The sequence below is a fragment of the Cervus elaphus genome, chromosome 21 (genome assembly GCF_910594005.1).
Source record: "Cervus elaphus chromosome 21, mCerEla1.1, whole genome shotgun sequence".
Classification (NCBI taxonomy): Eukaryota; Metazoa; Chordata; class Mammalia; order Artiodactyla; family Cervidae; genus Cervus; species Cervus elaphus.
In genome coordinates, this window is record NC_057835.1 from 47,430,103 (window position 1) to 47,442,834 (window position 12,732).

At 44.0% G+C, this 12,732-nt stretch overlaps 1 protein-coding gene across 1 annotated transcript; it reads right to left on the bottom strand.

The window, feature by feature from the left end:
- Positions 1–1,121: 1,121 nt before the first annotated feature.
- CCN3 (cellular communication network factor 3) lies at positions 1,122–9,646 on the bottom strand. The gene is made up of 5 exons (XM_043880184.1): positions 9,412–9,646; positions 9,059–9,284; positions 7,524–7,778; positions 5,755–5,969; positions 1,122–2,630 (listed from the first exon to the last, which is right to left on the bottom strand). The coding sequence occupies exons 1-5, from the start codon at positions 9,493–9,495 to the stop codon at positions 2,370–2,372; spliced, it is 1,041 nt and encodes a 346-aa protein (XP_043736119.1). The 5' UTR covers positions 9,496–9,646; the 3' UTR covers positions 1,122–2,369.
- Positions 9,647–12,732: the final 3,086 nt, after the last annotated feature.

Sequence of the window (12,732 nt, forward strand, 5' to 3'; positions counted from 1 at the left end):
CTCAGCCCTAAAAAAAGAATGAAATTCTGCCATTTGTAACAATGTGGATGGGCCTAGAGGGTATTATGCTAAGTGAAATAGACAGAGAAAGATGCTGCTGCTGCTAAGTCACTTCAGTCGTGTCTGACTCTGTGCGACCCCATAGACGGCAGCCCACCAGGCGCCCCTGTCCCTGGGATTCTCCAGGCAAGAACACTGGAGTGGGTTGCCATTGCCTTCTCCAATGCATGAAAGTGAAAAGTGAAAGTGAAGTCACTCAGTCGTGTCTAACTCTTCATGACCCAAAGACTGCAGCCTACCAGGCTCCTCCATCCATGGGATTTTCCAGGCAAGAGTACTGGACTGGGGTGCCATTGCCTTCTCCAAGAGAAAGATGAGAAAGACACATACTGTATGTTATCACATATATGGAAGCTGAAAAACAAAATGAATGAATATAACATAAGAGAAAGACTCACAGATACAGAGAGCAAACTAGTGGTCACCAAAGGGGAGAGGGAAGGAGGGAGGGACAAGATAGGGGTAGGGGATTAGGAGGCCCAAACTATTATGTATAAAATAAATAAGATAAAAGGATACATTGTATAGCACAGGGGATGTAGCCAATATTTCATAACAACTGTAAATGGAGTATAAACTATAAAAATAGAGAATCACTATTTGTACACCTAAAACTAATATAATGTTGTAAGTCAGCTATACTTTAATTTAAAAAAAGAAGATACTCTTGGCAATTTAAGTTGGCTAATTGAGAGAATGGGGGCAGGGGTACTTTAACTAGATAAGGAAACCAGTAAGGTGAGTTTTGTTTGGTCCAACCATAAGTTCAATTTTTAATATATGGAGGTATCTCGAAGGCTATCCAGAAAAAAAATCAGGGTTCTAGATACTGGATTGAGTAAAGAGAGTGGAGAATATCTGAGGCCTTGGCAATAGAGATCACCAAATTAACAATGGTCTTTTGTTTTCCTTCTGACCAGATATTCTAAGTTCATCTAAAAGAATCCACTTTGCTTTCAATAGATGCTGTCACTTTTTATCTGATTTAATTGGTAAATTTTCATTGAATTTATACTTTCAATAAACAACTCCGAAGCACAAAACTAATAGCAGAGTCACACTTTGATAAGATAATGTTTATTTAGTAATGTCCAACAAGTAGCGAAAGTAAAAAGAATATTTTTAAAAATGTATAATTTACATTTATATAAATACTTTAAAGTAGAAAAGCTGAACACATAGGATGACAATAGAAGAATGTATACATTTAAATTTGCAGTCTATCTTATAGCCTGACAAGTTAGATAAACATATGTAGATGCATATATCTTGTTCATGAGTTTGCCTAACTAAGACCCAAGGATAAGTTTGGGGCATCTGTTCAATAATTCTGAACTCCCATGGAGTTTGTGGTATCTCGCCACTGCAGTCATGTCGATTTTGTTTTTCTTTTTCAAAATTCTACTACCAGCATATTTGAAAGTCACCAAAAGTTATAATCAGGTGCTTTGGGCCTTAGTTTATTCATTGGTAAGGTAAGAGGAACCCTGCTGATGGGTTCTGCTTCTTCTGAATTAAAAAACTAGTGATCCCCAGGAACCTCCAGACACATACAAATGTCTGAGGGCTGATAGAGGCTGGTCATCTCTGTATAAGGGGTAATTTTCTGTTTAGCTTCTTTCTTTTGGAAAGGAGTCAACTTGTCTGAAATGGAGCCAGTTTATGACACCAGTGCACTTAATTAATAAGCATTCCATTATTGTAGATATAGCTTGTTTTCCATGTACACAGAAAACAGATTTCAAGTTGGAGAACTATATGTTTCATCAGATCTCAGAATCTGAAGTTCAGAGTTGAGTTACTGAAAAAGAGTGCTGCACAGAGAACCCTTAGGTCAATCCTCAATCCATGGTGAAATATTTATATGACAATACTCTCAGTATGACCTTGGACTTCACCATGTCATTTCATTACAGTGACCTTTTCTTGAAATTTTACAAGTGTATAACAAAATGAGCACAATGTGATACTGTTTACACAGTAAGATCTGTATCTGATTTCTGAAATTTTGAAGTTTTCACATGGAGTAAACGTGTAGTAAATGTGTGTAGTAAACATGTAAAAGAAAAAGTCATCCCTAAGTACGCTCCTGAGCTTACCTTGATTCCAGGTTTATAGTTAATCATATCCTTCATGAAAAAAAAGACAGATATAACTGACCTCATATGACCACAGAAAATACATGAGACTCAGAGGAGGGTAATTTTTCTTATATTCATTTGATGGTGGGTGGCTGCAGTTTGCCTCTGTCGGTGGGCTTCTCAAGGGACGAGTTACATCTTCTTGCTGCTGGTGTTTGGCTTTAAGTCTTAGAGGAAAGACGAGTTGCTGTGAGGACAGTTGTTGTGACAGGTGCAGGTCCCGATGACCATCACTGGCTTCTTGAGGATCTGCCCTGGGGAGCACTGGAACTCCACCTGGATGGTTTTGGTGTTGTGGGGAGTGCAGCACCGGCCATCACTACAGATCCCACAGAACCTGGGCTTGTAGGTGTGGAGGCTCGTGCAGTTCTCAAACTGCAGGTGGATGGCTTTGAGTGACTTGATGCTACGGAGACACTTTTTTCCTTTCTAAGAAAGAAGAAAAGGAGTGATGCATGAAATGGCCATCTTTCCTCTAACGGACCCATCTAGGCATATGGAATAAATTGCTAGTTGCCTACCCAATATCTGTTGCTCCTTCTTCTTTGCTAACAGAATGTTAATTTTGTTCTAGCAGTGTGGTCCACTACAAGTATTTGCTTCCCCCAGAATACCTGGGAGCTTGTGGCAAAGTTCTGGGCCATGATACATAAACCAAGAGATTCTGGGAAATTCTTTGCCCTTCAGACAGGTACAGTTCTTAACTGCTTCCTGTATTCATCTGCCTCCCTACCTAGAATGTGGAAACCGTGCCTAATTGTCTATAACCATATTTTGACCAAGCGACATATGCATGAAGGTGAAAGCATATGCATGATAAAGAAAGTTGCTTTGTCAAGCTATCATAAGAAAACTGGCATTAGTTTTAGTCCAATACATTCTTTAGGTGCTATAAAGAGAAATGGAATAAATATGGCATCACTGCAAGCCTATTAATGTTTCAAATTTTTTCAGATATTAACTCACTTAACCTTATTAGCAACATTCACTCATACAAGGAGCAATTATTCATGTAAAGAGCAATTGCTCAAGTTTTATAGATATGTAAATGGAGTCTCAGAAGGCTGAAGTGATCAGAAGACAACTAGTAATTGAATTTGTCTGACACAAAGCTCATTTTTTCTGCTGATATTACACTGTGACCTCAGGAAAGTGTAAGACAGTGTGATTTAAGGTTATTTTCCATGAAGGCATGGTAATTAGGGAATTTATTCAACATTCCATTAGTAATTATTGATGAAGAACCCCAATACTGATAATGCAGTAAGACACTGATAATATGTTAATTTCCCACCTAGATTTCTTCACCTAATTTGTCACAATTCTCCACTGTTTTTTACCTTTTTAGGCACAGTCCATAGATTGTGGAGTGATGAGACTTGGAATTCTCTAAAATCAGTAGCTCTAAAGCTTTAAGAGTACATGAAAATGTACTAACACACATTGCTAAAACATACATTGTTGGGCCTTAAACCTAGGGTTTTGATTCAGTAGATCTGATGTGGATCCCCACAATTTGCAATTCTAAAAAGTTCTTAGATGATGCTGCTGGTCTGGGGACCACACTTACAGAAGCACTGTTTCATAGTTAAGAATCTTTCAGTGACAAGGAAGTAATGATTATTGGGCTAGCATTTCCCTAGATTCTGAGCACATTTCTGGACTTTTAATGAAATATATACATATACTATAAATAAATATCTTAAATATAATATCTCCTAATATTAAACTGGGTGCAAGATTATATTTTTTATAAGAAAAAAATATAAATTCTGGAAAAAGAAACAGTAGAAAAAGCAAAATGTTAAAGTCATGGCATTGAAAAGCCTTATGTAATAAAGTACTATGTTCTTGACAATACTTAAAGGCTCTTGCTTTTTCTTTGTTGATATTTATAATACTTAGTGTATATTTTTGCCAATATAAACCAAAAGGCACAAGGTCTGCAACATTTGTGTGTGTGTGAGTGAGTGAGTGAGTGAGAGAGAGAGATGAAGGGATAGAAACAGAGAGGAAGGTGTTTCCAGGTGTTCTTTCTAAACTGGCAGAAGAAGCAGAAAGTTAGAATGGATCTTAAAAAGTCAGAGAGCTAAGTAGCCATATAACAATGCAACCACTAGAGACTCTTATTTTACCAATAACAGAAATGATGGTTAATATCAAGTAATGATATGTATATTAATACAGTAATCTATGCTTACAGGTGGCGCTAGTGGTAAAGAATCCACCTGCAATGCAGGAGATGTAAGAGCCCCAGGGTTCGATCCCTGGGTAGGGAAGATTCCCTAGAGGAGGAAATGGCAACCCATTCCCGTATTCTTAGAGAATCCCATGGACAGAGGAACCCAGTGGGCTACAGTCCATGGGTCGCAAAGAGTCGGACTCAACTAAGCATCTGAGCGCCGGGGCAGCAATCTATGCCCAGTACTTTGCAAAGTCATGGAATTTAATCTTCATGACAACTCTGAGTAAGGAACTGTAGCTACTGTTAATGTCTCTGTTATCTAAGGGAAGGAACTGAGGCTTAAAGGTTAAGAAAATCACCCAAGTCCCACAGCTAGCTCATTTGAGAAGCCAGGATTTAAAGTCAGGCTGTCTGGCTCCAGAGTTGTGCTCTTAAGCATGAGATGATATTGCCTCAGTGGAGAGATATGTAAATCTTTCATTGCTAGGGACTATTTTATTTTGGCCTTAGGTTTGTACAAGGGTCCATCAACTAGTTTGATTTGAGTATTGCATTTATCTGATCTTGGGTTCTGCTAACAAGGACTGTGATGTCATCAGGAACCAATCATAGCTTCTGATCTGCATGCCTTCTGCTCAGCATTAACACACTGAGTTGATATCATTCCAGCAAAAAAGGAAAGCAATGTGCTATTTTATTTGGCACATATCGCCTCTTCCTGGCAAATGTACTGGTGGCACTAGGCTTTTTAAAAGACTGAAAATAATTCCCAGACACCCATTCATTTATTCATCCACAGTTGTTTATCAAGCACACAGTACGTCCCAGGTAGGATGTGGAGGATGGAGGGATTTGGAAGGCAGATGTGGTCCCTACTCTGTTGCTTCTTTCAGACTAAACCTAAAGGGTGAAGACAACTGGGCTCAGAAATGACCTCTCTAAAATCAAGCATGCTTGATCATTGAGTAACTGTGTTTTTCCAGGATGAAATGAGATTTGCCAGACTTTTCTCAATTGGGGACAGCATTAGAGTTGTCCAACCTCTCCCTCTTTTTTTCTGTTTTTGGTGGCACCACGTGGCATGTAGATCTTAGTTCCCTGACCTGGGATGGAATCTGTGCCCCCTGTAATGGAAGCATGGAGTCTTAACCACTGGACCACCAGGGACGTTCCTGACTTCTCCCTCTTTACCTGCTGTGAGTTGCTTAGGATATTTCAATACATTAAAGAGAGGAAAAAAAAAAAAGGTAAACTCCTCTACTGGAGCTGACTGCAGAGCCAACTAACATCACAGAGATTTGCTAATACACAGGGCCCAGTGAGCAAGGCCACCTCCTCTGTCACGGGAGGCTTCCCCCAGGCTTGTACCTTGTCTGTCGGCTGCCTGTGCTCTTGGTCACAGGGCCGCACCATGCAGAGCCGGGTCTGCTTCACCATCTCACAGTGAGGATTCCTGTTGGTGACTCGGGTGGAAAAGCCCGTGCCGCAGCTCTTGGAACACGCGCTCCACTCTGTGGTCTGTTCGATGCAGTTGATACTTGAGTCCGAGACTGCAACTCCTAGGGTGGCTTCTGTCCTGTAGGCTGTGGGAGTTTGGAATAAAGACAGCACTATTGAGTGAAACATGGGGATGGCAGAGTGGTCCTTTCAACCATCATTAGAAAAAGCATCTCATCCAATCAGGTACCGGCTCAACTCAGGTGCTTTCAGGGGACAGACCTGAAACTCTGTATTTATAAGCCCCAAACAGGTAGCACAATGCCTAGTGCACAGTTGACCTTCAAGAAATCTTTGTGGAATGACTGTCCGATTTGTTCATGAGAAGTTTAGGAGAACCCGTCTTTGAGACGCTTAGTAGTTTTAAGAACACAACACCGTATAGCATCAAGAACCATTCCATAAATTGTACTGAAATCACAGGATTTCAACATGTGATTTTTGTCTAGAAAGATGATCAGTTAATAATTGCAATTGGATGAGAAAGTAGAACCAACCAACTCAAAATAGTGATGAAAGTAAAACTCTGCCTTAGGGAGGTGCAACTGGTTGTCTGGGTTGTGGGATACAATCACTTTCAGACAGTTCAGTCTCAATACTTAATATGCTGGCCTTAACATGCTGGGCACATCTCCTCCCTTACATGGCAATTTTCCTATCTGTAAGGCATGGCTGATAATTCCTGACTTCAGAAAGACTGTAAAGTTCTGTGTCCTGCCAGTGTAAATAATCTGGCTGACTAATGGCTTCCAAAATATTCTCTACTGGATCTTGAATTTTTGCTCTTCCAAAAAAAAAAAAAAGTCATTTCCTTTATGAGCCAAAACAAAAGGAAAAGCAAACAAAGATCCTAAAGTGTTACTTGATCCTTCCTACAGCATCTAGAAAGGTGGCATTTCTCTGTGACACTTGTCCAGGGATGGCATTCCTTAGGGGACATAGTCTTAAGAGTGCACAGGTAGTTGACAGAATCCAGAAAAAAAAGAGCTATCACCAGGCCCTTTGCAAATGACCTAAAAGGCATTCCCCTTGAATTGATGGACTTCCCCATTGGCTCATACGGTAAAAAATCTACCTGCAATGTGGGAAACCTGGGTTCAATCCCTGGGTCGGGAAGATCCCCTGGGGAAGGGAATGGCTAACTGCTCCCATAGTCTTGGCTGGAGAATTCCATGAACAGAGGAGCCTGGAGAGCTACAGTCCATGGGGCTGCAAAGAGTTGGACATGACTGAGTGACTCACATAAACTGACTCTTGCCATAAATATAGAAGCTATATCAATTGTGTGTTTTGCATAAAGTTGCCAAAACATACCTTTGCAATGTTAATAAGGGTCAAGTGAGACAAACTAAAATATAAATAGTAGTCATGTAATAAGACTACAAAAATCACTCCTATGACTCAAAAGAACCACTGAGCATGACTCTTCTTCAGGAGAGGCTGTGTGCATACTTCAATAACTTGGCTGGGATTCCCACACGTGATGTGTCTAATCTCCGTGGGCCAGCTGGACTCCACGAATGAATGGCCAGAAACTTGAAGCCAGTTTCTCACTACAAATCCCAAAGAGCACACATACTTCCTGCCTGCATTTCTTCCTGTGCTGGGACTGTTAAATTCAGGTATGTTGAATTTCTTACCTGGAAGGGTCTGGAGGTCCCCTAATGTCCCCGTCTCATTGGAGTCACAGATCCACTTTTCACAGCACTCCCCCGGCACTTTAACTTTTCTGGGAGCTGGGCAGTCGGGCTGGGGCAGTAGCAGGTCCTCTTCACAGCGGGGCACACAGCCAACCTGTCCATCTTGGCAGGCGCACTGGTATTTGCAACTTGGCTGGAAGGTCTCCCCACTCTGGTAGATGACTCCATCGAACACACAGTTGTCTCCTTCTACCGCTAGAATAATGGGGAAGAAGAGCATAGAGGGAAGGGCCTTCCCTGGCGGCTCAGATGGTACAAAACCTGCCTACAATGCAGGAGACCCGGGTTCAATCCCTGGGCCGGGAAGGTCCCCTGGAGAAGGAAATGGCAATCCACTCCAGTATTCTTGCCTGGGAAATCCCATGGAAAGAGGAGCCTGGCGGGCTACAGTGATTATTAATAGGGTGGTGAAGAGTCTTGGGGAAGAAGAGCCGAAAGGGAAGGGGAGAGAAAAAAAAAGAACAGGATGCACTGGCGAAGCTGCAGAAGATGCACAGCACATGTTCCAAACCCCAATTCATTCTTTTTCTAGTTGAAGGCATCTGGTTGCTGATCTATCACCAGTAGAGAGATGTCCTCATGGAGCTTCCCAGAGGAAAAAGAAACACTCAAGACCACCCAGTCCTGCCACTCATGTTACGGACAAAGGAAGAGGGGCCCAACCGTGAAGTGACACTCCCAAGGTCCCACAGCTTTTGATCCCAATGAAAAGGTCGTTTTGCAAGAACCTCCTTAGATTCTCCTACTCCAGGAGCTCAGAATGAAAAAGAAAAACAGAGTTCTTCAGTCTCCAAACAGGTTAACTGGGCAAACTGGGAAAGGCTTCAGATTCCTTGGCATTCCAGCACAATAAATCATCACTAGTTTAGAAAAGAAGCTAAAAGACTATTCCAAGCCCCCTCATCCAGGGAGGTGGGGACAGCCTCCAACTAAATGGTACACCAGGTGGGAAATTGATCCCGGACTGATTGAGTTTCACCAGCTTGATTTTACTCACAACTCAGACAGGGGTTCCATAGGTCCCAGGAGAGTAGGGGCTGCTTTGGCTCAGATGGGACAATTACAGGTGTGAAAACAAGCCTGAATGGCTACAGTTGGGGGAACTCTGAGCCTGTGAGTAAGCCGAAGTTTCCATCACCCCCCAAGCGTCCCCTGGAAACGTGGATAGGAAATGACTTCACTGGCCCTTAACTCTGCTCTGCTCCCGGTCTATTTGGATTCTTCTCTAGGGAGGCAAGTGACCGACGCTTCTCACCTCCGCAGGAGGGCAGGTTTCCTTCGAGCTTCTGGCTCTCCCCCAAACCCCACGAGACCCCAGACCATCCCTGGTACAGGTGCTCCATAAACATCAACTAGGGCATCACCATTAGTATTTGCGCATCACCCTCTAGGAACAAAGAGAGGAGGAGAGGAAAGAGGGGACAGCTCCGCTATGGAGAGACAGGAGGTCAGGGGGCGGGTGGGGGCAGGTTTACCCATGCAGATGCCAGTCTGGGCGCTGGGGTCCGCTCTGCGGTCGCAGAAGAGGCCGCGGCTCTCCTCGCAGGGCAGCAGCACGGAGCAGCTCTCGCCGCGCTGACGAGCGCACACCAGGCAGCAGGAGCAGTCGTCCAGCACCGCCCTCACCCCGGGGGCGCAGGCCGGCGGCTTTGGGGGGCACGTGGCCGGGCACGAGGAGGGGCAACGCTCAACCGCAGCGACCTGGGGGCGGGCAAGACCAGAAGGAGAAACTTCTCATCAGGGACGCTGGAAAGCTGAGTGAGCCAGGGATCGAACAGGGGTTTTGCTCAGAAAGTGACCAGAGGCACCTGGCGAGTGCGCCACTCACCTGTCCCAGGAGATGGAGGAGCAGGAAAGCCAGGCAGAGGCACTGCTTGGGCAGACCGAGACTCTGGCTCTGCGCACCCTGCATGTTCAGGCTTTCCCGGGTCGCTCTCACACGCCTTTTCCAGGTCTGAGATTGGCTCCGCTCGTCCCGCTCCAGGTCGGGCTCGCCCCCGGCCAGCGCCACAGCGCAGGTTTTATAGCGCGCTCCTAGGACGCGCTCAAGCCGGTTGGCTGCCGCTCAGGCAGGAGGCGGGGGGACCGGCGGGGTGGGGAATGGAACGAACCCCGGGGTTGCCATAGCAATTGGCCGTGGGTGCCGCTCTCCTTTGGGCGCGGCCCCCGGGCCTGCGTGTGCCTGTGTGTGGCGACTGGCTTTTCCCAGAGCTCCGGGCGGGGCTGGGTGGAGGCCCGGGGCCAGGACCCAGAGCTCGCCGAGCGCGTGGGAAGGAAACGCCCGTTTCCTCCTGGAAGCGGCTGCGCCTTCCCCTAGGACCAAGACACCGCCACTCCCCATCACGCTTCTCCGCCTGGCCGTTTCCAGCCGGGTTGCAAACGTGGGGCTCCCCTAAAGGGGTGTCTGATGTTTGCGACCATCTGTGGGGGGTTGGCGAGAGGCCCAGGAGTTTAGTCATAAAGGAAGCACATGCAAGTTTGTCACTGTTTAGGGCACGCTCGCTCTGAGTGTGGAGAGCTGGGGGGGGGGGGGGGGGGGGCGGGGAGGGAGGAAGGGGGAAACAGAAGGGAGAAAGTAGTGGGGGGGGGTGCAGAAAATAGAAGTCAAAGTTAGGATGGGGGATGCTATTGGCCAAAAGGCAAAGTTTTGTTGTTGTTGTTTTTGTTCATTTTTATTTATTTGGCTGTAACAGGTCTTAGGTGCAGCTTGCGGTATCTTATATTGTGGTATGTGGGATCTAGTTCCCAGGGGGGACCAGGGTTCAAAGCCCCGACCCCAGAGAGTTAGCCACTGGACCACTACGGAAGTCCCAAGGTAGAGTTCTTTTGACTCTAATCATTTCAAGCCCTGCTGATTCTTAAACCCCCAATTCTGCAGGTTTGGTAGAAATACAAGTAAAACATAATAGAATGAAAATATGAGAGCCTGAGGTACATAAAAAGTGTCCATTCTTGTAGAGAAAAAACTTGAAACACCTGTGGTATCATGCCTCCCGTGAAAGGGCACCTGTCAGAGTATAAGAGCCTGTGAGGGTGTTTAAGATGGCTTCAGCTCAGGCCCTGTCAAAACCGCAGCGAATTAAGGAAGGACTGGGAAAGGTACTTCCTTTCCTGAACTGGCATTCCAGGACATCAAATCCTTCTTCCACCTGGCACCCACTTTCAAAAAATTCAAAAAATGATTGCTGGGAAACTCTTGTCATCTCTCATGAGAAAGAACAGTTTGTTCCAAAGGTGACAGTGCTGGACGGTATTCAAAACATCTCAGTCCTGTATTTCAGCTTTGCTGCTGCCTCTGGGATCACCGTGTCCACCTCCTTTGGGGGTAGCCCTGTTGGAAAGCCACTTTTCAGGAAAATTATACTGGCTTATGAGGGAACTTTAGGCTTTGAAAGGAAGCAAATTTCTTCTACATCATCCATCTCCAACATGAAGGAAATCAAAGGCAGCTTGTGTAAGGGGCCAGGTCTGCCCCTGCCACACCCACCTTCCAGGATGAAATCATCCCCAGCCCCTTCAGAGTAGTTCTCTGAACAGCTTAAGACTGCTGTTAACTACTTCTGAGCCTCTGTGAATTCCGCTTTCTTTGAGGACATGCAGACTGATTAGGAAAGCTTGGTGAGAGGCTGAACCGTTAATTTGTGCCGTGTCAGGGACACTCAGTACACTCTTCAAGGTGATGGGCTTCGTGAGTCATCTGGCATGGCAATGCTTCCACCTGGTTGTACCTCAGAATTAACCAGGGTGTGTTTTGAAAAATGTCTATTTTTGTTTATAATGACTTTTAAAAATTGAAGTATAGTCAGTTTACAATGTTGTGATAGCTTCAAGTGTACAACAAAGTGATTCAGCCATATATATGTATTTATATAAAATTTACATATATAAATATTTATATATACATTTACATATATAAATATATATACATTATATCTATATATATGTATGTATATATATATACATATATACTATCTTTCATATTCTTTCCCTTTATAGGTTATCACAAGATATTAAGTATAGTTGCTTGTGTTATACAGTAGGTCTTTGTTGTTTATCTATTTTATACATAGTAGTGTATAATGTTAATCCTAGCCTCCTAATTTATCCATCCCCCACCCCCTTTCCCTTTTGGTAACCATAAGTTTGTTTTCTGTGTCTGTGAGTCTCTGCTTTGGATGTAAGTTCATTTGTATCATTTTTTTCTTTTAGAGTCCACATATAAACATATAAACAATATCATATGGTATCTGTCTTTCGCTGTCTGGCTTGCTCCACTTAATACAATAATCTCTCGGTTCATCCATGTTGCTACACATGGCATGATTTCATTATTTTTATGGCTGAGTAATATTCCATTGTATATGAAAAATATAGACTCTTGGACCCCACCCTCAACCCACTCAGTTGGATTTTCTGGTGAAGGCTCTTGGTAGACAGCATTTCAATGTATTGAATACTTGGAAATGGGAAGTGGCTTTGGGAAACCTTGATATGGAACAAGTAGGAGTACAACTAACCAAGAGGCAGGAATATTGGCTAAATTTTCAATGTATGAATTGACAGAACAAGGAGAAATTGGCAGCGCTAAGACTGGGCTGACTCTTCTTGGAAAGGGGGAAGTTGAGAAGAGAAAGGTAACTGTCAGACAAGGAAGATGTCAAGTCATTGCTAATGTGTGTTATGGTTCAAGTCTCTTGATTGCTGCAAGTGATAAAAACCAAACTAGCTAGTTTCAGGAAGACACATTTATTAGGCAGAGGCTGTGGTATTTCACATAAAAACGACATGGAAACTGTGCTGCTAAACCTCAGAGATAACTAAGACCAGGGCCTCGGAGCTATGAGGATTCCATCCTTCTATCTAAATTTTGCTTCTCTTTGTGTCACCTTTTCAGTCTGTCCCACCATGGACCCGCTTCTAACTTTTAAGAAAAGTATCATCCTTACATTCTCCCTAATCTCTTACATTATGACCCTATCACCAGAAAAGGAATGTCCACTCTGTAATCTCCTATAGATGCTACTGATTAAGGACCTCTGCATGAAGAAAACTAGCAATTGAAAGTGGATCCATCTGATGACAACATGTCAGGTCCTGCTTGGCCACCTTCACAATAACGTCTCTGGACTCCTCCTTGCTGGGAGAGATT

Coding starts and splice junctions, on each gene's coding strand:
- CCN3 (XM_043880184.1), bottom strand. CDS start 9,495: ATGCAGGGTGCGCAGAGCCAGAGTCTCGGTCTGCCCAAGCAGTGCCTC. Junction 9,285..9,411: donor TCCTCCATCTCCTGGGACAG/GTGAGTGGCGCA, acceptor GCCCGCCCCCAG/GTCGCTGCGGTTGAGCGTTG. Junction 2,631..5,754: donor ACAGGCAGCCGACAGACAAG/GTACAAGCCTGG, acceptor CTTCTTTCTTAG/AAAGGAAAAAAGTGTCTCCG.